We start from the raw sequence: 23,598 nt of genomic DNA, 5'->3' as shown, positions 1-23,598 counted from the left end.
TATCACAGTCTAGCGGTCAGACAGACAGACAGTTATCTCAGTCTAGCTGTCAGACAGACAGACAGTTATCTCAGTCTAGCAGTCAGACAGACAGTTACCTCAGTCTAGCAGTCAGACAGACAGACAGTTATCACAGTCTAGCAGTCAGACAGACAGACAGACAGACAGTTATCTCAGTCTAGCAGTCAGACAGACAGACAGTTATCACAGTCTAGCGGTCAGACAGACAGACAGTTATCACAGTCTAGCAGTCAGACAGTTATCACAGTCTAGCGGTCAGACAGACAGACAGTTCTTAGTCTAGCAGTCAGACAGACAGTTACCTCAGTCTAGCAGTCAGACAGACAGTTATCTCAGTCTAGCAGTCAGACAGACAGACAGTTATCTCAGTCTAGCAGACAGACAGTTATCTCAGTCTAGCAGTCAGACAGACAGTTATCACAGTCTAGCGGTCAGACAGACAGACAGTTATCACAGTCTAGCAGTCAGACAGGCAGACAGTTATCACAGTCTAGCGGCCAGACAGACAGACAGTTATCACTGTCTAGCAGTCAGACAGACAGACAGTTATCACAGTCTAGCGGTCAGACAGACAGACAGTTATCACAGTCTAGCGGTCAGACAGACAGAAAGTTATCTCAGTCTAGCAGTCAGACAGACAGACAGTTATCTCAGTCTAGCAGTCAGACAGACAGACAGTTATCTCAGTCTAGCAGTCAGACAGACAGACAGTTATCACAGTCTAGCAGTCAGACAGACAGACAGTTATCTCAGTCTAGCAGTCAGACAGACAGACAGTTATCTCAGTCTAGCAGTCAGAAAGACAGACAGTTATCACAGTCTAGCAGTCAGACAGACAGACAGTTATCTCAGTCTAGCAGACAGACAGTTCTCAGTCTAGCAGTCAGACAGACAGACAGTTATCTCAATCTAGCAGTCAGACAGACAGACAGTTATCACAGTCTAGCAGTCAGACAGACAGACAGTTATCTCAGTCTAGCAGACAGACAGTTATCTCAGTCTAGCAGTCAGACAGACAGACAGTTATCTCAGTCTAGCAGTCAGACAGACAGACAGTTATCTCAGTCTAGCAGTCAGACAGGCAGACAGTTATCACAGTCTAGCGGCCAGACAGACAGACAGTTATCTCAGTCTAGCAGTCAGACAGACAGACAGTTATCTCAGTCTAGTAGACAGACAGACAGACAGTTATCTCAGTCTAGCAGTCAGACAGACAGACAGTTATCTCAGTCTAGTAGACAGACAGACAGACAGTTATCACAGTCTAGCAGACAGACAGTTATCTCAGTCTAGCAGTCAGACAGACAGTTATCTCAGTCTAGCAGTCAGACAGACAGACAGCTATCTCAGTCTAGCAGTCAGACAGACAGACAGTTATCACAGTCTAGCGGCCATACAGACAGACAGTTATCTCAGTCTAGCAGTCAGACAGACAGACAGTTATCACAGTCTAGCGGTCAGACAGACAGGCAGTTATCACAGTCTAGCGGTCAGACAGACAGACAGTTATCTCAGTCTAGCAGACAGACAGTTATCTCAGTCTAGCAGTCAGACAGACAGACAGTTATCTCAGTCTAGCAGTCAGACAGACAGACAGCTATCTCAGTCTAGCAGTCAGACAGACAGACAGTTATCACAGTCTAGCAGTCAGACAGACAGACAGTTATCTCAGTCTAGCAGACAGACAGTTATCTCAGTCTAGCAGTCAGTCAGACAGACAGTTATCTCAGTCTAGCAGTCAGACAGGCAGACAGTTATCACAGTCTAGCGGCCAGACAGACAGACAGTTATCTCAGTCTAGCAGTCAGACAGACAGACAGTTATCTCAGTCTAGTAGACAGACAGACAGACAGTTATCTCAGTCTAGCAGTCAGACAGACAGACAGTTATCTCAGTCTAGTAGACAGACAGACAGACAGTTATCACAGTCTAGCAGACAGACAGTTATCTCAGTCTAGCAGTCAGACAGACAGTTATCTCAGTCTAGCAGTCAGACAGACAGACAGTTATCACAGTCTAGCGGTCAGACAGACAGACAGTTATCACAGTCTAGCGGCCAGACAGACAGACAGTTATCTCAGTCTAGCAGTCAGACAGACAGACAGTTATCACAGTCTAGCGGTCAGACAGACAGACAGTTATCACAGTCTAGCGGTCAGACAGACAGACAGTTATCTCAGTCTAGCAGTCAGACAGACAGACAGTTATCACAGTCTAGAAGTCAGACAGACAGACAGTTATCACACTCTAGCGGTCAGACAGACAGACAGTTATCTCAGTCTAGCAGTCAGACAGACAGTTATCACAGTCTAGCAGTCAGACAGACAGACAGTTATCTCAGTCTAGCAGTCAGACAGACAGACAGTTATCTCAGTCTAGCAGTCAGACAGACAGACAGTTATCTCAGTCTAGCAGTCAGAAAGACAGACAGTTATCACAGTCTAGCAGTCAGACAGACAGACAGTTATCTCAGTCTAGCAGACAGACAGTTCTCAGTCTAGCAGTCAGACAGACAGACAGTTATCTCAATCTAGCAGTCAGACAGACAGACAGTTATCACAGTCTAGCAGTCAGACAGACAGACAGTTATCTCAGTCTAGCAGACAGACAGTTATCTCAGTCTAGCAGTCAGACAGACAGACAGTTATCTCAGTCTAGCAGTCAGACAGACAGACAGTTATCTCAGTCTAGCAGTCAGACAGGCAGACAGTTATCACAGTCTAGCGGCCAGACAGACAGACAGTTATCTCAGTCTAGCAGTCAGACAGACAGACAGTTATCTCAGTCTAGTAGACAGACAGACAGACAGTTATCTCAGTCTAGCAGTCAGACAGACAGACAGTTATCTCAGTCTAGTAGACAGACAGACAGACAGTTATCACAGTCTAGCAGACAGACAGTTATCTCAGTCTAGCAGTCAGACAGACAGTTATCTCAGTCTAGCAGTCAGACAGACAGACAGCTATCTCAGTCTAGCAGTCAGACAGACAGACAGTTATCACAGTCTAGCGGCCATACAGACAGACAGTTATCTCAGTCTAGCAGTCAGACAGACAGACAGTTATCACAGTCTAGCGGTCAGACAGACAGACAGTTATCACAGTCTAGCGGTCAGACAGACAGACAGTTATCTCAGTCTAGCAGACAGACAGTTATCTCAGTCTAGCAGTCAGACAGACAGACAGTTATCTCAGTCTAGCAGTCAGACAGACAGACAGCTATCTCAGTCTAGCAGTCAGACAGACAGACAGTTATCACAGTCTAGCAGTCAGACAGACAGACAGTTATCTCAGTCTAGCAGACAGACAGTTATCTCAGTCTAGCAGTCAGTCAGACAGACAGTTATCTCAGTCTAGCAGTCATTCAGACAGACAGTTATCTCAGTCTAGCAGTCAGACAGGCAGACAGTTATCACAGTCTAGCGGCCAGACAGACAGACAGTTATCTCAGTCTAGCAGTCAGACAGACAGACAGTTATCTCAGTCTAGTAGACAGACAGACAGACAGTTATCTCAGTCTAGCAGTCAGACAGACAGACAGTTATCTCAGTCTAGTAGACAGACAGACAGACAGTTATCACAGTCTAGCAGACAGACAGTTATCTCAGTCTAGCAGTCAGACAGACAGTTATCTCAGTCTAGCAGTCAGACAGACAGACAGTTATCACAGTCTAGCGGTCAGACAGACAGACAGTTATCACAGTCTAGCGGCCAGACAGACAGACAGTTATCTCAGTCTAGCAGTCAGACAGACAGACAGTTATCACAGTCTAGCAGTCAGACAGACAGACAGTTATCACAGTCTAGCGGTCAGACAGACAGACAGTTATCTCAGTCTAGCAGTCAGACAGACAGACAGTTATCACAGTCTAGAAGTCAGACAGACAGACAGTTATCACACTCTAGCGGTCAGACAGACAGACAGTTATCTCAGTCTAGCAGTCAGACCGACAGTTATCACAGTCTAGCAGTCAGACAGACAGACAGTTATCTCAGTCTAGCAGACAGACAGTTATCTCAGTCTAGCAGTCAGACAGACAGACAGTTATCTCAGTCTAGCAGTCTGACAGACAGACAGTTATCTCAGTCTAGCAGTCAGACAGACAGACAGTTATCACAGTCTAGCAGTCAGACAGACAGACAGTTATCTCAGTCTAGCAGTCAGACAGTTATCTCAGTCTAGCAGTCATTCAGACAGACAGTTATCTCAGTCTAGCAGTCAGACAGGCAGACAGTTATCACAGTCTAGCGGCCAGACAGACAGACAGTTATCTCAGTCTAGCAGTCAGACAGACAGACAGTTATCTCAGTCTAGTAGACAGACAGACAGACAGTTATCTCAGTCTAGCAGTCAGACAGACAGACAGTTATCTCAGTCTAGTAGACAGACAGACAGACAGTTATCACAGTCTAGCAGACAGACAGTTATCTCAGTCTAGCAGTCAGACAGACAGTTATCTCAGTCTAGCAGTCAGACAGACAGACAGTTATCACAGTCTAGCGGTCAGACAGACAGACAGTTATCACAGTCTAGCGGCCAGACAGACAGACAGTTATCTCAGTCTAGCAGTCAGACAGACAGACAGTTATCACAGTCTAGCAGTCAGACAGACAGACAGTTATCACAGTCTAGCGGTCAGACAGACAGACAGTTATCTCAGTCTAGCAGTCAGACAGACAGACAGTTATCACAGTCTAGAAGTCAGACAGACAGACAGTTATCTCAGTCTAGCAGACAGACAGTTATCTCAGTCTAGCAGTCAGACAGACAGACAGTTATCTCAGTCTAGCAGTCTGACAGACAGACAGTTATCTCAGTCTAGCAGTCAGACAGACAGACAGTTATCACAGTCTAGCAGTCAGACAGACAGACAGTTATCTCAGTCTAGCAGTCAGACAGTTATCTCAGTCTAGTAGACAGACAGACAGTTATCACAGTCTAGCAGACAGACAGTTATCTCAGTCTAGCAGTCAGACAGACAGTTATCTCAGTCTAGCGGTCAGACAGACAGACAGTTATCTCAGTCTAGCGGCCAGACAGACAGACAGTTATCTCAGTCTAGCAGTCAGACAGACAGTTATCTCAGTCTAGCGGTCAGACAGACAGACAGTTATCTCAGTCTAGCAGTAAGACAGACAGACAGTTATCTCAGTCCAGTAGTCAGACAGCCAGACAGTTATCTCAGTCTAGCAGTCTGACAGACAGACAGTTATCTCAGTCTAGTAGTCAGACAGACAGACAGACAGTTATCTCAGTCTAGCAGTCTGACAGACAGACAGTTATCTCGGTCTAGTAGTCAGTCAGACAGAAAGTTATCTCAGTCTAGTTGTCAGACAGACAGACAGTTATCTCAGTCTAGTAGTCAGACAGACAGTTATCTCAGTCTAGCAGTCTGACAGACAGACATTTATCTCGGTGTAGTAGTCAGTCAGACAGACAGTTATCTCAGTCTAGCTGTCAGACAGACAGACAGTTATCTCAGTCTAGCAGTCAGACAGACAGTTACCTCAGTCTATCAGTCAGACAGACAGACAGTTATCACAGTCTAGCAGTCATACAGACAGACAGACAGACAGTTATCTCAGTCTAGCAGTCAGACAGACAGACAGTTATCACAGTCTAGCGGTCAGACAGAGAGACAGTTATCACAGTCTAGCAGTCAGACAGTTATCACAGTCTAGCGGTCAGACAGACAGACAATTCTTAGTCTAGCAGTCAGACAGACAGTTACCTCAGTCTAGCAGTCAGACAGAAAGTTATCTCAGTCTAGCAGTCAGACAGACAGACAGTTATCTCAGTCTAGCAGACAGACAGTTATCTCAGTCTAGCAGTCAGACAGACAATTATCACAGTCTAGCGGTCAGACAGACAGACAGTTATCACAGTCTAGCAGTCAGACAGTTATCTCAGTCTAGCAGACAGACAGTTATCACAGTCTAGCGGTCAGACAGACAGACAGTTATCACAGTCTAGCAGTCAGACAGGCAGACAGTTATCACAGTCTAGCGGCCAGACAGACAGACAGTTATCACTGTCTAGCAGTCAGACAGACAGACAGTTATCACAGTCTAGCGGTCAGACAGACAGACAGTTATCACAGTCTAGCGGTCAGACAGACAGAAAGTTATCTCAGTCTAGCAGTCAGACAGACAGACAGTTATCTCAGTCTAGCAGTCAGACAGACAGACAGTTATCTCAGTCTAGCAGTCAGACAGACAGACAGTTATCTCAGTCTAGCAGTCAGAAAGACAGACAGTTATCACAGTCTAGCAGTCAGACAGACAGACAGTTATCTCAGTCTAGCAGACAGACAGTTCTCAGTCTAGCAGTCAGACAGACAGACAGTTATCTCAATCTAGCAGTCAGACAGACAGACAGTTATCACAGTCTAGCAGTCAGACAGACAGACAGTTATCTCAGTCTAGCAGACAGACAGTTATCTCAGTCTAGCAGTCAGTCAGACAGACAGTTATCTCAGTCTAGCAGTCAGACAGGCAGACAGTTATCACAGTCTAGCGGCCAGACAGACAGACAGTTATCTCAGTCTAGCAGTCAGACAGACAGACAGTTATCTCAGTCTAGCAGTCAGACAGACAGACAGTTATCTCAGTCTAGCAGTCAGACAGGCAGACAGTTATCACAGTCTAGCGGCCAGACAGACAGACAGTTATCTCAGTCTAGCAGTCAGACAGACAGACAGTTATCTCAGTCTAGTAGACAGACAAACAGACAGTTATCTCAGTCTAGCAGTCAGACAGACAGACAGTTATCTCAGTCTAGTAGACAGACAGACAGACAGTTATCACAGTCTAGCAGACAGACAGTTATCTCAGTCTAGCAGTCAGACAGACAGTTATCTCAGTCTAGCAGTCAGACAGACAGACAGCTATCTCAGTCTAGCAGTCGGACAGACAGACAGTTATCACAGTCTAGCGGCCAGACAGACAGACAGTTATCTCAGTCTAGCAGTCAGACAGACAGACAGTTATCACAGTGTAGCGGTCAGACAGACAGACAGTTATCACAGTCTAGCGGTCAGACAGACAGACAGTTATCTCAGTCTAGCAGACAGACAGTTATCTCAGTCTAGCAGTCAGACAGACAGACAGTTATCTCAGTCTAGCAGTCAGACAGACAGACAGCTATCTCAGTCTAGCAGTCAGACAGACAGACAGTTATCACAGTCTAGCAGTCAGACAGACAGACAGTTATCTCAGTCTAGCAGACAGACAGTTATCTCAGTCTAGCAGTCAGACAGACAGACAGTTATCTCAGTCTAGCAGTCAGACAGACAGACAGCTATCTCAGTCTAGCAGTCAGACAGACAGACAGTTATCTCAGTCTAGCAGTCAGACAGACAGACAGTTATCACAGTGTAGCGGTCAGACAGACAGACAGTTATCACAGTCTAGCGGTCAGACAGACAGACAGTTATCTCAGTCTAGCAGACAGACAGTTATCTCAGTCTAGCAGTCAGACAGACAGACAGTTATCTCAGTCTAGCAGTCAGACAGACAGACAGCTATCTCAGTCTAGCAGTCAGACAGACAGACAGTTATCACAGTCTAGCAGTCAGACAGACAGACAGTTATCTCAGTCTAGCAGACAGACAGTTATCTCAGTCTAGCAGTCAGTCAGACAGACAGTTATCTCAGTCTAGCAGTCATTCAGACAGACAGTTATCTCAGTCTAGCAGTCAGACAGGCAGACAGTTATCACAGTCTAGCGGCCAGACAGACAGACAGTTATCTCAGTCTAGCAGTTAGACAGACAGACAGTTATCTCAGTCTAGTAGACAGACAGACAGACAGTTATCTCAGTCTAGCAGTCAGACAGACAGACAGTTATCTCAGTCTAGTAGACAGACAGTTATCTCAGTCTAGCAGTCAGACAGACAGACAGTTATCTCAGTCTAGCAGTCAGACAGACAGACAGCTATCTCAGTCTAGCAGTCAGACAGACAGACAGTTATCACAGTCTAGCAGTCAGACAGACAGACAGTTATCTCAGTCTAGCAGACAGACAGTTATCTCAGTCTAGCAGTCAGTCAGACAGACAGTTATCTCAGTCTAGCAGTCATTCAGACAGACAGTTATCTCAGTCTAGCAGTCAGACAGGCAGACAGTTATCACAGTCTAGCGGCCAGACAGACAGACAGTTATCTCAGTCTAGCAGTCAGACAGACAGACAGTTATCTCAGTCTAGTAGACAGACAGACAGACAGTTATCTCAGTCTAGCAGTCAGACAGACAGACAGTTATCTCAGTCTAGTAGACAGACAGACAGACAGTTATCACTGTCTAGCAGACAGACAGTTATCTCAGTCTAGCAGTCAGACAGACAGTTATCTCAGTCTAGCAGTCAGACAGACAGACAGTTATCACAGTCTAGCGGTCAGACAGACAGACAGTTATCACAGTCTAGCGGCCAGACAGACAGACAGTTATCTCAGTCTAGCAGTCAGACAGACAGACAGTTATCACAGTCTAGCGGTCAGACAGACAGACAGTTATCTCAGTCTAGCAGTCAGACAGACAGACAGTTATCACAGTCTAGAAGTCAGACAGACAGACAGTTATCACACTCTAGCGGTCAGACAGACAGACAGTTATCTCAGTCTAGCAGTCAGACAGACAGTTATCACAGTCTAGTAGTCAGACAGACAGACAGTTATCTCAGTCTAGCAGACAGACAGTTATCTCAGTCTAGCAGTCAGACAGACAGACAGTTATCTCAGTCTAGCAGTCAGACAGACAGACAGTTATCTCAGTCTAGCAGTCAGACAGACAGACAGTTATCACAGTCAGACAGACAGACAGTTATCTCAGTCTAGCAGTCAGACAGTTATCTCAGTCTAGTAGACAGACAGACAGTTATCACAGTCTAGCAGACAGACAGTTATCTCAGTCTAGCAGTCAGACAGACAGTTATCTCAGTCTAGCGGTCAGACAGACAGACAGTTATCTCAGTCTAGCGGCCAGACAGACAGACAGTTATCTCAGTCTAGCAGTCAGACAGACAGTTATCTCAGTCTAGCGGTCAGACAGACAGACAGTTATCTCAGTCTAGCGGCCAGACAGTCCCAGAAAGTTTTTAGATATTTCAGCACCATGCGTTCCCTATAATTAGTCTCCATTAACGTCTAAGACTGTTGATGTTTGTTCCCCCTCTCCTGTGAGACAAAACACCCCATAATTACTCTGCCAGACTCGGAACCTACACCAATGGTGTTGATCACCAGACTAAAACTTCTGCAAATGTGCTACGCAAAAGGTGAGGGGGGCATATGGAAATAGCCAGTTTTAGATCTTCGTAATTCCTGTGTGCTTTAAGTGAGATGGAAGGCCTAGATGCTACAGTACAGTGGTTTAATGAGGAAAGAGACAGGCATATAGTTCAGACAGTACTGAATTTATGTTGGATGTTGGAAGGACTTCACAGCCCTTTCTTTCACTGTTTGCTGTTTTTATGTTTCATTATCTTTATTTCTGAAATAACAAACCGGTACTGTGGACAAATGCAAACAAGCACCAAGTTGATGCTTGTTTGTATTCAATGCTGAATACCAAGTACATTTATTCAGAATTGAGATGCACTGTGGTTCTTTAATGAAGTAGCTCAATAGATGGAAGGCTCTGGGGTGGACCATGAGCTAATCCTCTGGGTAGTATTTACGTAGTGGAGCTCAGAACTGCTCTTCTGCATTTTTGTTTGTCCCCACAATGGAGCTCAGAGCTGCTCTTCTGCATTGTCGTTAGTCAAATCAAATCAAAGGTATTTATATAGCCCTTCGTACATCAGCTGATATCTCAAAGTGCTGTACAGAAACCCAGCCTAAAACCCCAAACAGCAAGCAATGCAGGTGTAGAAGCACGGTGGCTAGGAAAAACTCCCTAGAAAGGCCAAAACCTAGGAAGAAACCTAGAGAGGAACCAGGCTATGTGGGGTGGCCAGTCCTTTTCTGGCTGTGCCGGGTGGAGATTATAACAGAACATGGCCAAGATGTTCAAATGTTCAGAAATGACCAGCATGGTTCAATAATAATAAGACAGAACAGTTGAAACTGGAGCAGCAGCACGGTCAGGTGGACTGGGGACAGCAAGGAGTCATCATGTCAGGTAGTCCTGGGGCATGGTCCTAGGGCTCAGGTCCTCCGAGAGAGAAAGAAAGAGAGAATTAGAGAACGCACACTTAGATTCACACAGGACACCGAATAGGACAGGAGAAGTACTCCAGATATAACCATAGTCCCCATGGTGGAGCTCAGAGTTGCTCTTTTCCTTGTCACTAGTCCCCACGGTGTAGCTCAGAGCTTCTCCTCTAGATCGGAGTCAATACCCTGGGGGGGAGGTAATGCAGGGCCTTCTCCCTGGTCCCTGTCTTTAGCTGCTGCTACAGTTAGTCCTCCAGACCTGCAGAGAGCTCTGAGACTGTGAGCCCAGCCCTGTGGCCCAGCCTTTCACACACAACTAGGATCCAGCTCTTCTCCTCAGAGTCTCGAGGAAGGGTCTCTTATCTTGTAATAACCCTTTTCCCACCCCCGGCAGACGATCACACAAACAAATGCTCAAGTGGACAGTCTCCATGGCAACGCTGGTTATCGCCCTGACAGTGCTGGCCTAGTCTAGTATGCTACGGCATGGGATGCTATAGCCGGTCCTCAAGTACTCCCAACCGTAGCCCCGGACAAACACACCTCATTCAACTCATCAAGGGCTTGAAGTTGAGTCAGGCTGCTTGTCTGGGGCTACAATAAAAATAATGTGTACCGTTGGGGATACTCGAGGACTGGAGTCGGGAAACAATGATTTAGACAACGTTCCAAAAATGACTTTTAAAGAATGTCAATGTACTCACTCAGGATGCTACAGGTCTTATGTTTTAAGCTTTTTCCTCTATCAGAAAATGCTTATAAGGGGATTATACCTTACACTACAATCATTGCATGTGCCCCAAGTCCTGCCTCCTCTCACTCCCAAATTAGAAACTCATTAACTCTGATTAATCTTGATAGACTGGGGCGATTAATAAAAGGAGACAGCACTAATTGTTTGACCATATCTACAGAGAGACTGGTACACTGCATGTATGCATGGTCCTCAACCAACTGGGAGATGTGCACATCCCACATCTCCCAATCTCTGGGTGCTCGGCAGCACTGCACCCTACTGGCTAGAATATGTAACATCACCCAGTATGTGAGGAATCAGTGGTGATGTCATTGTGTACTGGCAGAGGGAAGGTGGCAGGCTGTGTGGTGCTGTCTGATGTAACTGTGTTCACAGTTTTAGAAGCACACGGCGCCGGGATCAGCAAGCGTCATCTGGGTGCCTTTGTATGGCAGCAGGCGGCACAATAGTACCCTGGCCTGCAGAGTCATACACTTCACACCCATCCCGTATACAAAACATACACAACACCAATGGTCCGGCAGTCCAATACATCTAGCTTCAGCATTACTGCCTCTCTCCATAGATCTATATTGCTGGTTGTACTCACAACTTGGCTTTGTACTGGTTTGCCTTTTATGGCACTGCTAATATTGATGCCCTATTGATGCCCTAATAGCTACTGTTATTGCCTGTGTGTGTACTGGGCTTTAGGTTGTCCATGTAGACTCTCTTCCCACTCCCATGAGGCTGTGGCTGGGAGTGTAGTTAGTAGAACAGTGGAGATGCCCCTGGCCCAGTGGAGCTGCGAGGAGGCCACAGTAGACTGGCATTCTGGAGCACCACAGTAATTAATGGTCCCTTGACAGGCTGGCACACTGCAGCAAACACAAAGCTGGTTTGCTAGCACATACAGACGCACGCACGCATACAAACACACACACACACACACATGCGTCAGCCCTGGTAGGCTGGGTGACCATCTCTCTTTCTCCTCTCTTTCTTGACGCTCGCCTCTCAAGTTGAAACCTGTTGCAATATTCATATTATTACCACTCCATATCATCACAGCAGCAGCCAGTTGACTTAACTTTGGTTATACTGTGTTTGTACCGTGTCTGTAAAATGTATATAGTAGGTGTAGACACCTTTCCTGCAGTCAAATGACTAAATCGCCTTATAGTGGCCTCAAGGATGAGATGTTATTCATATTTTTCATAATTTCATAATTAATAAACATTTTTTTTTTAAATACACAGAAAATCCAGTGTTTCTACGTCAAACAGTTTTGTTATATATCAGTCTTATGTAATATATATATAAAGTGTAATATTGGGATGCAAACTCAAAATTGAATACATTTCAGCTTTATATCTGACATGGTACAGGTGTCTTCTTTTTTAAAGATTTTATTTTATATGTACAAAATTTACAAAAGTTTTGAGAATGACACAATTATTAATTTCCACAAAGTTTGCTGCCTCAGTGTCTTAAGATATTTTAGTCAGATGTTACTATGGAATACTGAAGTATAATTACAAGCATTTCATAAGTGTCAAAGGCTTTTATTGACAATTACCTGAAGTTGATGCAAAGAGTCAATATTTGCAGTGTTGACCCTACTTTTTCAAGACCTCTGCAATCGGCCCTGGCCTGCTGTCAATTATCTTCTGGGCCACATTCTGACTGATGGCAGCCCATTCTTGCATAATCAATGCTTGGAGTTGGTCAGAATTTGTGGGTTTTTGTTTGTCCACCCGCCTCTTGAGGATTGACCACAAATTCTCAATGGGATTAAGATCTGGGGAGTATCCTGGCCATGGACCCAAAATATTGATGTTTTATTCCCCGAGCCACTTAGTTAACACTTTTGCTTTATGGCAAGGTGCTCCATCATCCTGGAAAAGGCATTGTTCGTCACCAAACGTTTCCTGGATGGTTGGGAGAAGTTGCTCTCGGAGGATGTGTTGGTACCATTCTTTTCTCATGGCTGTGTTCTTAGGCAAAATTGTGAGTGAGCCCTTGGCTGAGAAGTAACCCCACACATGAATGATCTCAGGATGCTTTACTGTTGGCATGACACAGGACTGATGGTAGCGCTCACCTTGTCTTCTCCGGACAAGCTTTTTTCTGGATGCCCCAAACAATCGGAAAGGGGATTCATCAGAGAAAATGACTTTTCCCCAGTCCTCAGCAGTCCAAACCCTGTACCTTTTGCAGAATATCAGTCTGTCCCTGATGTTTTTCCTGGAGAGAAGTGGCTTCTTTGCTGCCCTTCTTGACACCAGTCCATCCTCCAAAAGTCTTCCCCTCACTGTGCGTGCAGATGCACTCACACCTGCCTCCTGCCATTCCTGAGCAAGCTCTATACTGGTGGTGCCCCGATCCCGCAGCTGAATCACCTTTAGGAGACGGTCCTGGCGCTTGCTGGACTTTCTTGGGCTCTCTGAAGCCTTCTACAGAACAATTGAACCGCTCTCCTTGAAGTTCTTGATGATCCGATAAATGGTTGATTTAGGTGCAATCTTACTGGCTGCAAAATCCTTGCCTGTGAAGCCCTTTTTGTGCAAAGCAGTAATGACGGCACGTGTTTCCTTGCAGGTAACCATGGTTGACAGAGGAAGAACAATGATTCCAAGCCCCACCCTCCATTTGAAGCTTCCAATTTGTTATTCGAACTCAATCAGCATGACAGAGTGATCTCCAGCCGTGTCCTCGTCAACACTGAAACCTGTGTTAATGAGAGAATCACTGACATGATGTCAGCTGGTCCTTTTGTGGCAGGGCTGAAATGTAGTGGAAATGTTTTTGGGGACTCAGTTCATTTGCATGGCAAATAGGGACTTTGCAATGAATTGCAATTCATCTAATCACTCTTCATGACATTCTGGAGTATATGCAAATTGCCATAATACAAACTGAGGCAGCAGACTTTGTGAAAATTATTAGTTGTGTCATTCTCAAAACTTTTGGCCACGACTGTATATATATATATACACTACTGATCAAAAGTTTGGGGTCACTTAGAAATGTTCTTGATTTTTAAAGAAAAGCAACAACAAAAAAGTCCATTAAAATAACATCAAATTGATTAGAAATACAGTGTAGATATTGTTAATGTTGTAAATGACTATTGTAGCTGGAAACGGCAGATTTTTTTTATAGAATATCTACATAGGCGTACAGAGGCTCACTATCAGCAACCATCACTCCTGTGTTCCAATGGCACGTTGTGTTAGCTAATCCAAGTAATTATAATTTGAAAAGGCTAATTGATCATTAGAAAACCCTTTTGCAATTATGTTAGCACAGCTGAAAACTGTTGTCTGATTAAAGAAGCAATAAAACTGGCCTTCTTAAGACTAGTTGAGTATCTGGAGCATCAGCATTTGTGGGTTTCGATTACAGGCTCAAAATGTCCAGAAAGAAAGTACTTTCTTCTGAAACTCGTCAGTCTATTCTTGTTCTGAGAAATGAAGGCTATTCCATATGAGAAATTGACAAGAAACTGAACATCTCGTACAACGCTGTGTACAACTCCCTTCACAGAACAGCACAAACGGGCTCTAACCAGAATAGAAAGAGGAGTGGGACGCTCCAGTGCACAACTGAACAAGTACATTGTGTCTAGTTTGAGAAACAGACACCTCACAAGTCCTCAAATGGCAGCTTCATTAAGTAGTACCCGCAAAACACCAGTCTCAACATCAACAGTGAAGAGGCGACTCCGGTATGCTGGCCTTCTAGGCAGAGTTCCTCTGTCCAGTGTCTGTGTTCTTTTGCCCATCTTAATCTAAGATATGGCTTTTTCTTTGCAACTCTGCCTAGAACGTCAGCATCCCGGAGTCGCCTCTTGTCCCTGTTGGGGGCCACTTATCCTATGGCAGGATTATTGATGGGCAGAGCATGGGACAAAACACAGGGTTTTATGGCCATTGATACAGATTGATACACATACACACATACATACAGTACTGTCTAAGTTACAAGTCTTAAGTGTACTAGTTAATATATTTAGAAATTGTAGGCCTACTTTGAGAGGTCATACTATTACAGACTTTCAGTAAGTCTGATTTTTAAAGTGCAGGTTATTGCCAACTTCAATGGCAAGCCTGCAACAACAATTTAAGGCTGGTCACTTGCCCCATCTAGTGTTCATCTGGTGTTCAGGATCTGCTTATGATTTTGCCTCAAGGTATCTACCTACAGTCCTCTAACTCCACTCTGGACCTCGAACCAGTTCCACTGCTATTGTTCATTGTTCCTAATCAGGGACTGATTTAGACCTGGGACACCAGGTGGGTGCAATTAATTATCAGGTTGAACAGAAAGCCAGCAGGCTCCAGACCTCATAGTGTAAGAGTTGAATACTCCTGTCCTACGGTATACAAGAGAATCACATTCACCACAGTTTAGGCCTTCAATATATTAGCCATCACAATGAATGACGCTTGTCTTAGAGAGTTTGATCAACAATGATCTCATTTTCTTCTATACTTTATGTACATTAAGTAAGTTCATCCTCTATCTGTCATTTCTCATTAAACATGGAAGATGGTCATTTAATGTAAGAACATTTGAATCATGTCTTCAAGTTGGCCTGATTCAATTATCTTCTGTGTTTGATTGCCCTTTATCTATGGCAGTTTATGTGATAAAACATAAATTGGAAAGCCAATTTCAATACCACTGTACCAGTTTGTTAAAAATCTCTCTTGTGTCCAGAACAACAGAGCTTCCATGTAAAAAAATAAAAATAAAACTGCTAATGCGTATTGTCATCATTGATGTACGTCGATGCATTTCAGTGGAAAGTGGACAGGGCCTGCATAACCATTTTACCCGGCACATTAAAGGATCGTTTTACATCCATGTTGCTGTAATATGAGAGGAAACTATTCTCTGCTCTAGGCAGGAAGTACATTCTCTACGAGCAATTTCGACCCCTTTTCTTCATTTTCGACTCAGAGAGCCTGCAGCAGTTTAGTGTCAACACTCCAAACCAACAAGACCTCCAAATGCATCTTTAATGAGTATTTCAGAGCGTCATAATGGCATGTCACTAATGCCCGTCTGTTAATGATCTTCTTCTCCATCTTCTGCCGGCCCCGCCTTGACGCTTTCTCCGTCTACGCCTTTGACAGTTCTTTGAATTATCTGGTTTAAACTTTTGTAGCATCTCCTTGCTTTCAATCCAAAATCTGTCGGCTATTGTTCGTATTGAGGACACTTTTCTTGGCTTCAGTTATGCATAGAAGCAAGACTTTTCCCTTGAGGAAATCTGCGTCGGGTAGGCTGTGCTTCTCCTTTCCAAGTGTTCCTGTACATTGTCTTCCGTTTGTTTGACTTCTAGGGACATAGCCTACTTTCTGATGTACTTGATGTGGAATATGCCCCATATCGCTAGTATACGAATATCCTATTTACTTTGTGTTTTGCTGCATGATCTGTGGCGGAACAAGGGTGTTATTGACAGAGGCGCACAACCTGGCGCTGGAGCTGTCCATGGTATTGAAGGAAGATGACCTGGGCGATAGAAGTGCTGTAGAACTCTATCATACAGAACTTGTCTTGAGGTCAAACGCTTATTATATTTAGTTGATGTGTAGCCTAGGATGTATAATAGCATACTTGCTAAAACTGATGCATAGAATTCAAAACTTTTTGGTGCATATCAATGGTAGTAAATATATCGGTAATATGTTTGTTTTTTTAACGATGTTGAAAGATGATCTATTTTGATCGCACTGGTTAATGTTAATGGTAGTTCAAGTTTGAAAATGTAGCCTATAACCTACAGTACCTTTTACTGTTAAATATATCGGCTATCGGCATACTCTGCCTTGAGTGTTTTATTATTGTCTATTCCCTCTATGATTGTATAGATAGATGCCTAATTGAGATGATTGGGTAATAGTCTATTTCTTTGTAATTGAAGTAACAGTTTCGTCCTCATTTTTCTTTGTATTTTTTAAATATGGTCTTTGGTGTCCGTGTGTGGCAGTGTATGCAGTAGAGCCTAATGTACAACGCTATTGATCTGTGAATCATATCAGATGTTTGTGTACGGCAGCTTCAGATCTGGACTGTAGGTGGCGCCCATGTGGAGGCTTTGATTTCCGATGTGAAGCACAGAGAAGAAAGGCTGAGGAGAAGTAGACTACTGCTGTTTCTGCAGGGAGTTGTTGACAGTAGCCTTGTCAGTGAGGGGGTGCTGTCTCAATACAGACGTTTGATCTTGCAGTTGATGCAATAACAGGACATGACTCCTGTCCTGTCATAGCCTACTGTCTTGTCGTGAGAGAGTTTGTTCGATCGCTTGTCATCCAAAATGGTAGCCTATCAGTTTCACAGAGTTGCGAGCGATTTATGATTTTACGTAGGCAAGTAAAATGTAGATGACTGTGTTCAGTTGCTCTCATGTTTATCCTCAACATCGTTGTCATCCTCATATTTTTCATTGTAAATAACCTATTTGGCCAGATCAACAGAAGTTGAAGTGCCCCTCAGTGCAAGGCAAACTGGCAGAGGCCACACTGCCATGGCAACGCGTTGGTGAAAAATGTGGGGGTGCGAGCTTCCTGTTGTTGCCAAACGCTCATCTCCTCGCCCTGCTCTAAGGACAGACAGACAGGATGTGGAATATTGTTGATGGATCAGTCTCTGCTCGAGTCTAATTGATTCCATCAACCAGTGTTGTTGTTTTCTGCCAGTGGCTGCATTCAGGGTTTTCTTCACCTGACCAAGTGTGTCGGGGCAGAGTTATAGCCCAATCCATCTCCAACTTTGTCAGGGCTTTGCCCACACTCCAAGTCATTGGTCACTGCATCTCGCACTTGAGCACCATGGCCATGTTTGTTTGGGTCTCTTCCACACAGTCCTGCCTGGCTAGTGGAGCAGTCAGTGTTGTCCAAGGTACTGCAGTGGAGCTTGCACTTGCAGGTCCTGTTCTTATCTCATACACATGGTTTAAAGTGCTATAATTATTGCAGGAACCATTGTTAATTGCACAATTACTGATCACAATGACTGACCACAACCACACAACTACTGACCACATAGCTACTGACCACAACTATTGACCACAACCACACAACTACTAACCACAACTACTGACCACAACCACTGACCATAACTGACCACAACCACACAACTACTAACCACAACTACTGACCATAACTACTGAACCACACAACTACGGAACCACACAAATACTGACCACACAACTACTGAACCACAAGCACACATCTACTGACCACAAGCACACAACTAATGACCACTACTACAGACCAAACCTACTGACCAGAAACACACAGCTACTGACCACAAACAAAAAACTACTGACCGCTCAACTACTGACCACAACTATTGAACCACTCAACTACACAACCACACAACTACTGACAACACAACTACTGAACCACAACCTACTGAACCAAACAAAAACAAAAAACTACTGACCACACAGCTACTAACCACAGCTACTGACCACAACCACACAGATACTGACCACAACTACTGACTATAACGACTGACCAAAACCACACGACTAATGACCACAACTACTGACCACAATTACTGACCAGAAACACACAACTACTGACCAAAAACACACAACTACTGAATCCACACAACTACTGACTACAACTACTGACCACATCCTACTGAACCAAACAACTACTGACTACAACCACACAACTATTGACCATAACTACTAAAGCACACAACTACTGAAACACACAACTACTGACTACACAACTACTGAACCACACAACTACTGAACCACAACCACACAGCTACTGACTACACAACTACTGAACCACACAACTACTGAACCACAACCACACAGCTACTGACTACACAACTACTGAACCACACAACTACTGAACCACAACCACACAGCTAATGACTACACAACTACTGAACCACACAACTACTGAACCACAACCACACAGCTACTGACCACAAACACACAACTACTGACCACAACCACACAACTACTGACCACAACCACACAACTACTGACCACAACCACTGACCATAACTGACCACAACCACACAGCTACTAACCACACAACTGCTAACCACAACTACTGACCATAACTGGCCACAACTACTGACCACAACTACTGAGCCACACAACTACTGAACCATACAAGTACTGAACCACACAAATACTGACCACACAACTACTGAAACACAAGCACCCATCTACTGACCACAAGCACACAACTAATGACCACAACGACTGACCACAACTACTGACCAGAAACACACAGCTACTAACCACAAACAAAAAACTACTGACCTCTCAACTACTGACCACAACTACTGAACCACTCAACTACACAACCGCACAACTACTGACCACACAACTACTGAACCACAACCTACTGAACCAAACAAATACTGACCACAACCACTTGACTACTGACCACAACTACTAAACCACACAACTACTGACCACACAACTACTGAACCACAACCACACAGCTACTAACCACAAAACACCTGACCACAAACAAAAAACTACTGACCACACAGCTACTAACCACAACCACACAGATACTGACCACAACTACTGACTACAATGACTGACCAAAACCACACAACTAATGACCACAACTACTGACCACAACTACTGACCACAAACACACAACTATTGAATCCACACAACTACTGACCACACAACTACTGACTACAACTACTGACCACATCCTACTGAATCAAACAACTACTGACCACAACCACACAACTATTGACCACAATTACTAAAGCACACAACTACTGAAGCACACAACTACTGACTACACAACTACTGAACCACAACCACACAGCTACTGACCACAACTACTAAAGCACACAACTACTGACTACACAACTACTGAACCACACAACCACTGACCACAACCACACAACTACTGACCACAAACACACAACTACTGACCACAACCACAAAACTACTGCCCACAACTACAGACCACAACCTAAAAAGGACTGACCACAACTACTGACCACTACATACCACAACCACACAACTACTGACCACAATACAACGACTGACCAAAACAAATGACCATAACTACTGACCACAACTATTGACCACGGCCACACAACTACTGACCACAACTACTGAGACAAACAACTAATGTCCACAACAACACAACAACTGAGCACAACTACCCAACTACTGACCACAACCACACAACTACCGACCACAACTACTGACCACAACCACACAACTGCTGACCACACAACAACTGAACCACACTATTGACCACAATTACTGACCACAACAACACAATTACTGACCACTACTACTGCTCTGGTCTGCACTAGCTCTGGTCCAGCTTTGGTCCTGGGCATAGCTAGCTAGCTCTGGTTCGCATTAGCAAGGGTCTAGCTTTGGTCCGCACCACAAATTATTACTTAATGTGCATACATTTACATATAATACCCACCAACAATCATTTTAACTCTTGAAACGTTCAAGCTAGAGACACTAAACTAACTGTAACTTGTTCAGGCTATCCTAACTGCCAATTCTTTAAAATCTTTACCAACTTTAACTATATATATTTGCATCGATTTGCAGAAAATAACTGACCAACAGTAACTTTTAAACCTTAATAGCTAGAGATACCAAACCAATATTCTCAGGTTAAGGCTATTCTAACTTCAAATTCTAAAATAACTTGTATCAACTGTAACTATATAAATGTGCAAAAATAACCCACCAAGGGTAACTCTTGAATCTTTTAAGAGACACCAAAACAATGTTCACATGTTCAGGCATTCCTATCCAATCAATCAATCAGCCAGTCAGCCAATCAATCAATATAACCCGTCGCTACAATTACTACTGCAGTCACTACCACTACTATAACTTATTTCAAAACAAGAAGTACTTGAAACAATCTAGCAATACACCAAATTGTCTTCAGAAAATGTACTTTTGTAGTTGTGTATTGACAATGCATGATAAGGAAGCTGTGTTTTGTATTAATTAGGGTAGACTATGTGATTTACTGCAAGTGATATCATTTCATCTGAAAAATATATATGAATCTTTTGTATGACAACTTTTTTAATGAATCTTTCGTATGTTTAATGGTTAGGCGTAATTGGCATACTCATTGAATGGTTATTGAATAAATGAAGGGACAGAGTGAGAGAGGGTACCAGAATCTTACGCCCCCACGCCAGTTCTGCGCCTGGGTAGTATGCTCCCTCAGAGCACAGCAGTATAGCTGAGACTGTACCATGCACTAGGGTCTGATTCTGCATTTGAATGAAGAGCTTTATTTCATTAACTATTGTCACCACGCTTGAACAAGAGAGGAAAAACTAACGGAATCTCCATAATAACTAGTCTCTCTCACCTCACCCGTCGCTACATATTAAACAGGTTTAGTACCAGCAGGGTTTTGCCAGTGACGAGGGAGATTAACCTACCAAAAAGAGAAGAGAAAAAAACATCAGCATTGGAATGTTTCTCCCTGTGTTCTCTAACAGGTGTTTTTCTGTCTGCGCATTTAGCGCCGTTCAAGACCACCTGCCTCTGCGCCACTCTTGATGTGCACGGTCCATGCTTTTGTGGGATTGTTCAAACCGGCTTTTTAGGGGAACAATGCTGCGCGTATTTAGTTATGATGCTGAGGAAATGACACAGTTGGAGGATCAATACCTCGCGCTCTGGTAAACTATATGTGCTGCATGAGAGTGGAACTTATTTTTTCCGGAGATAAGATGCACCATTACCAAGCTACCCCCAACAAAACCATCAGAAAAATTATACATTTACAGAACATACAATTGCCAGCATTTTGAAGAAGAGTGGAGGTACTTTTTTTATGCACTGACTGCATTTTTTAAATGCAGAATGTCATGTTTTTTGCACAATTAACGAATAATAACTGCGCTTTGCATTTGATGACTATTTGGATGACCACTGCGCCTTGAGTAAGATTTTAAAGTAGAAAGGAAGGGAGGAAGAGGTAGAGGCGAAACATTTTTTTATAGTGTGGAAGTTTCCTCGGGAAACCCGTCAAACTGGCCATGGCTGCAGCGATAGCCAGCTCCCTTATTCGGCAGAAAAGGCAGGCGAGGGAGCGGGAGAAATCTAATGCCTGCCGCTGCGTTAGCAGCCCGAATAAGACAAAGCAATGCGAGAACAAACCCAGTCGGTTGTCTATGTTCTCTCGGGTCAAACTCTTCGGCTCCAAGAAGAGGAGACGGAGGCGACCAGGTCTGGTTTGGATATACTTTCATTAGACCATCACAATCAAAATCCATATGTTTGATTATTGTTGCCATTTCTTTGTTTCATCACTTTCACCAACTCTGCTCTGTACACCAAATATTAGGGGAACTGGGCAAACGAAGTGGCTATATAGGATAACAGTACAATTATTAGATTTGAGAGATATATATAAACCTTTAGAGCCCAGCAAAGACAGTGAGTAAGTATCCTATAGATATGTGTTTTGTTCATTTAGTTGGATTTATGACATTTCAGACTGTACTTAACGACCTAAGGCAGGATTCCCCAACTGGCGGCCTGCCACCACTGATTTTAATTGCCCCCCCAAGTTTTCTAGTCTTTTTTAAAATTGTTGGACATAATTATTTTAAACCTTGCATACATTTGTATAGGATCACGTGTCTCTCTATTACGTGTGGGAATAATTTTGAACAGATTTCCAAAATTAAAATCACTTGGAGCTGATTTGCTGGTGTTTTTCCAGTCTTTTATGTATTAGTAAAATATTATATCCTGTTTGGGCTTCTTGCCGTCAATTTGCAGTCTACAAATTATATGTAATTATGTTCCGGACCCCTGACCATCCGCTCAGGAAACAACCGGCCTGTGGCTGAATCTAGTTGATGATCCCTGACCTAAAGAATATGCTATATTGGTGTTTCATACCTCAATGTCTGCTCATGTAATCCCAGGTGGACCAGGACAATGGAGCCAGCTAAGCAGGTTTAATGCATAACAAAAGCCCACTGGGTTTGTGGTCTTTACATATCATTACCATTCTTCTGTCTATTGTGATGAATCCACAATGAGCAAGCTTCAAAACGCCTCTAAAGGGCTATGCAGATATATTGCTTTGAAGTACTATAATGGGACACCGGGTGTACAGTAAACACCCAGCATTTGAAGTTTAACACATTTTCATTGTGTATTACACTTTCTATTTTGGGATTTTAAAACGGAGGGGGGGGGGGGGGGGGATCCAGGGACATTTCCTGTACAGCCAATGCAGTATAGTGGATGTACTTCAAAGCAGTGCTCTAACCGAAAACAGATAAGGAATCCCAAGGGAGCTCTAAGAGTCCCTGAGTGGCCCATGCAGTCTATTTCTCAGAGGCCCGATTAATATAGTAATGAAGGCTTAGCACCCACTGCAGCTTACAGCACCTAGCCACAGCCAGGGAGCCACGCTATAGTCAGACAAACCTCAGTCTGCGTTTGACCATTAGCTTCTAACATCTCCTAACATTAGCTGGGCTTTTGATCATGGGGCTCCTAACATCTCCTAACATTAGCCTTGCTAGATCCCAGCCCTACCGTATGGCTGGTTCTCTGTGATGTTTACATGGCTACTTGAACCTGGCTCCTGGTTAATGAGCACCGCCAAGGTTTGTTGAGCGTGACTCAGCCCTGTACTTTCAGACCTAA

At 43.9% G+C, this 23,598-nt stretch overlaps 1 protein-coding gene across 4 annotated transcripts in view; it reads left to right on the top strand.

Annotated features, from left to right (window-relative positions):
- The window catches only part of LOC139366232 (fibroblast growth factor 13), a 251,853-nt gene that overhangs the window by 174,207 nt on the left and 54,048 nt on the right, over positions 1-23,598 (top strand). The window contains exon 1 of one of the 4 annotated variants that reach the window (XM_071103484.1): positions 21,190-22,158. The exons of the other annotated variants lie outside the window; for them this stretch is intronic. Within the exon in view, the coding sequence (XP_070959585.1) occupies positions 21,969-22,158 (190 nt within the window). The 5' untranslated portion in view covers positions 21,190-21,968. Of the gene's footprint in view, positions 1-21,189; positions 22,159-23,598 lie in introns of those variants that run through there. 4 annotated transcript variants of the gene reach the window in all.

Source organism: Oncorhynchus clarkii, chromosome 14 (assembly GCF_045791955.1).
Source record: "Oncorhynchus clarkii lewisi isolate Uvic-CL-2024 chromosome 14, UVic_Ocla_1.0, whole genome shotgun sequence".
Classification (NCBI taxonomy): Eukaryota; Metazoa; Chordata; class Actinopteri; order Salmoniformes; family Salmonidae; genus Oncorhynchus; species Oncorhynchus clarkii.
Note: the sequence above shows the minus strand (reverse complement) of the source record. Positions and strands in the feature narration are given on the sequence as shown.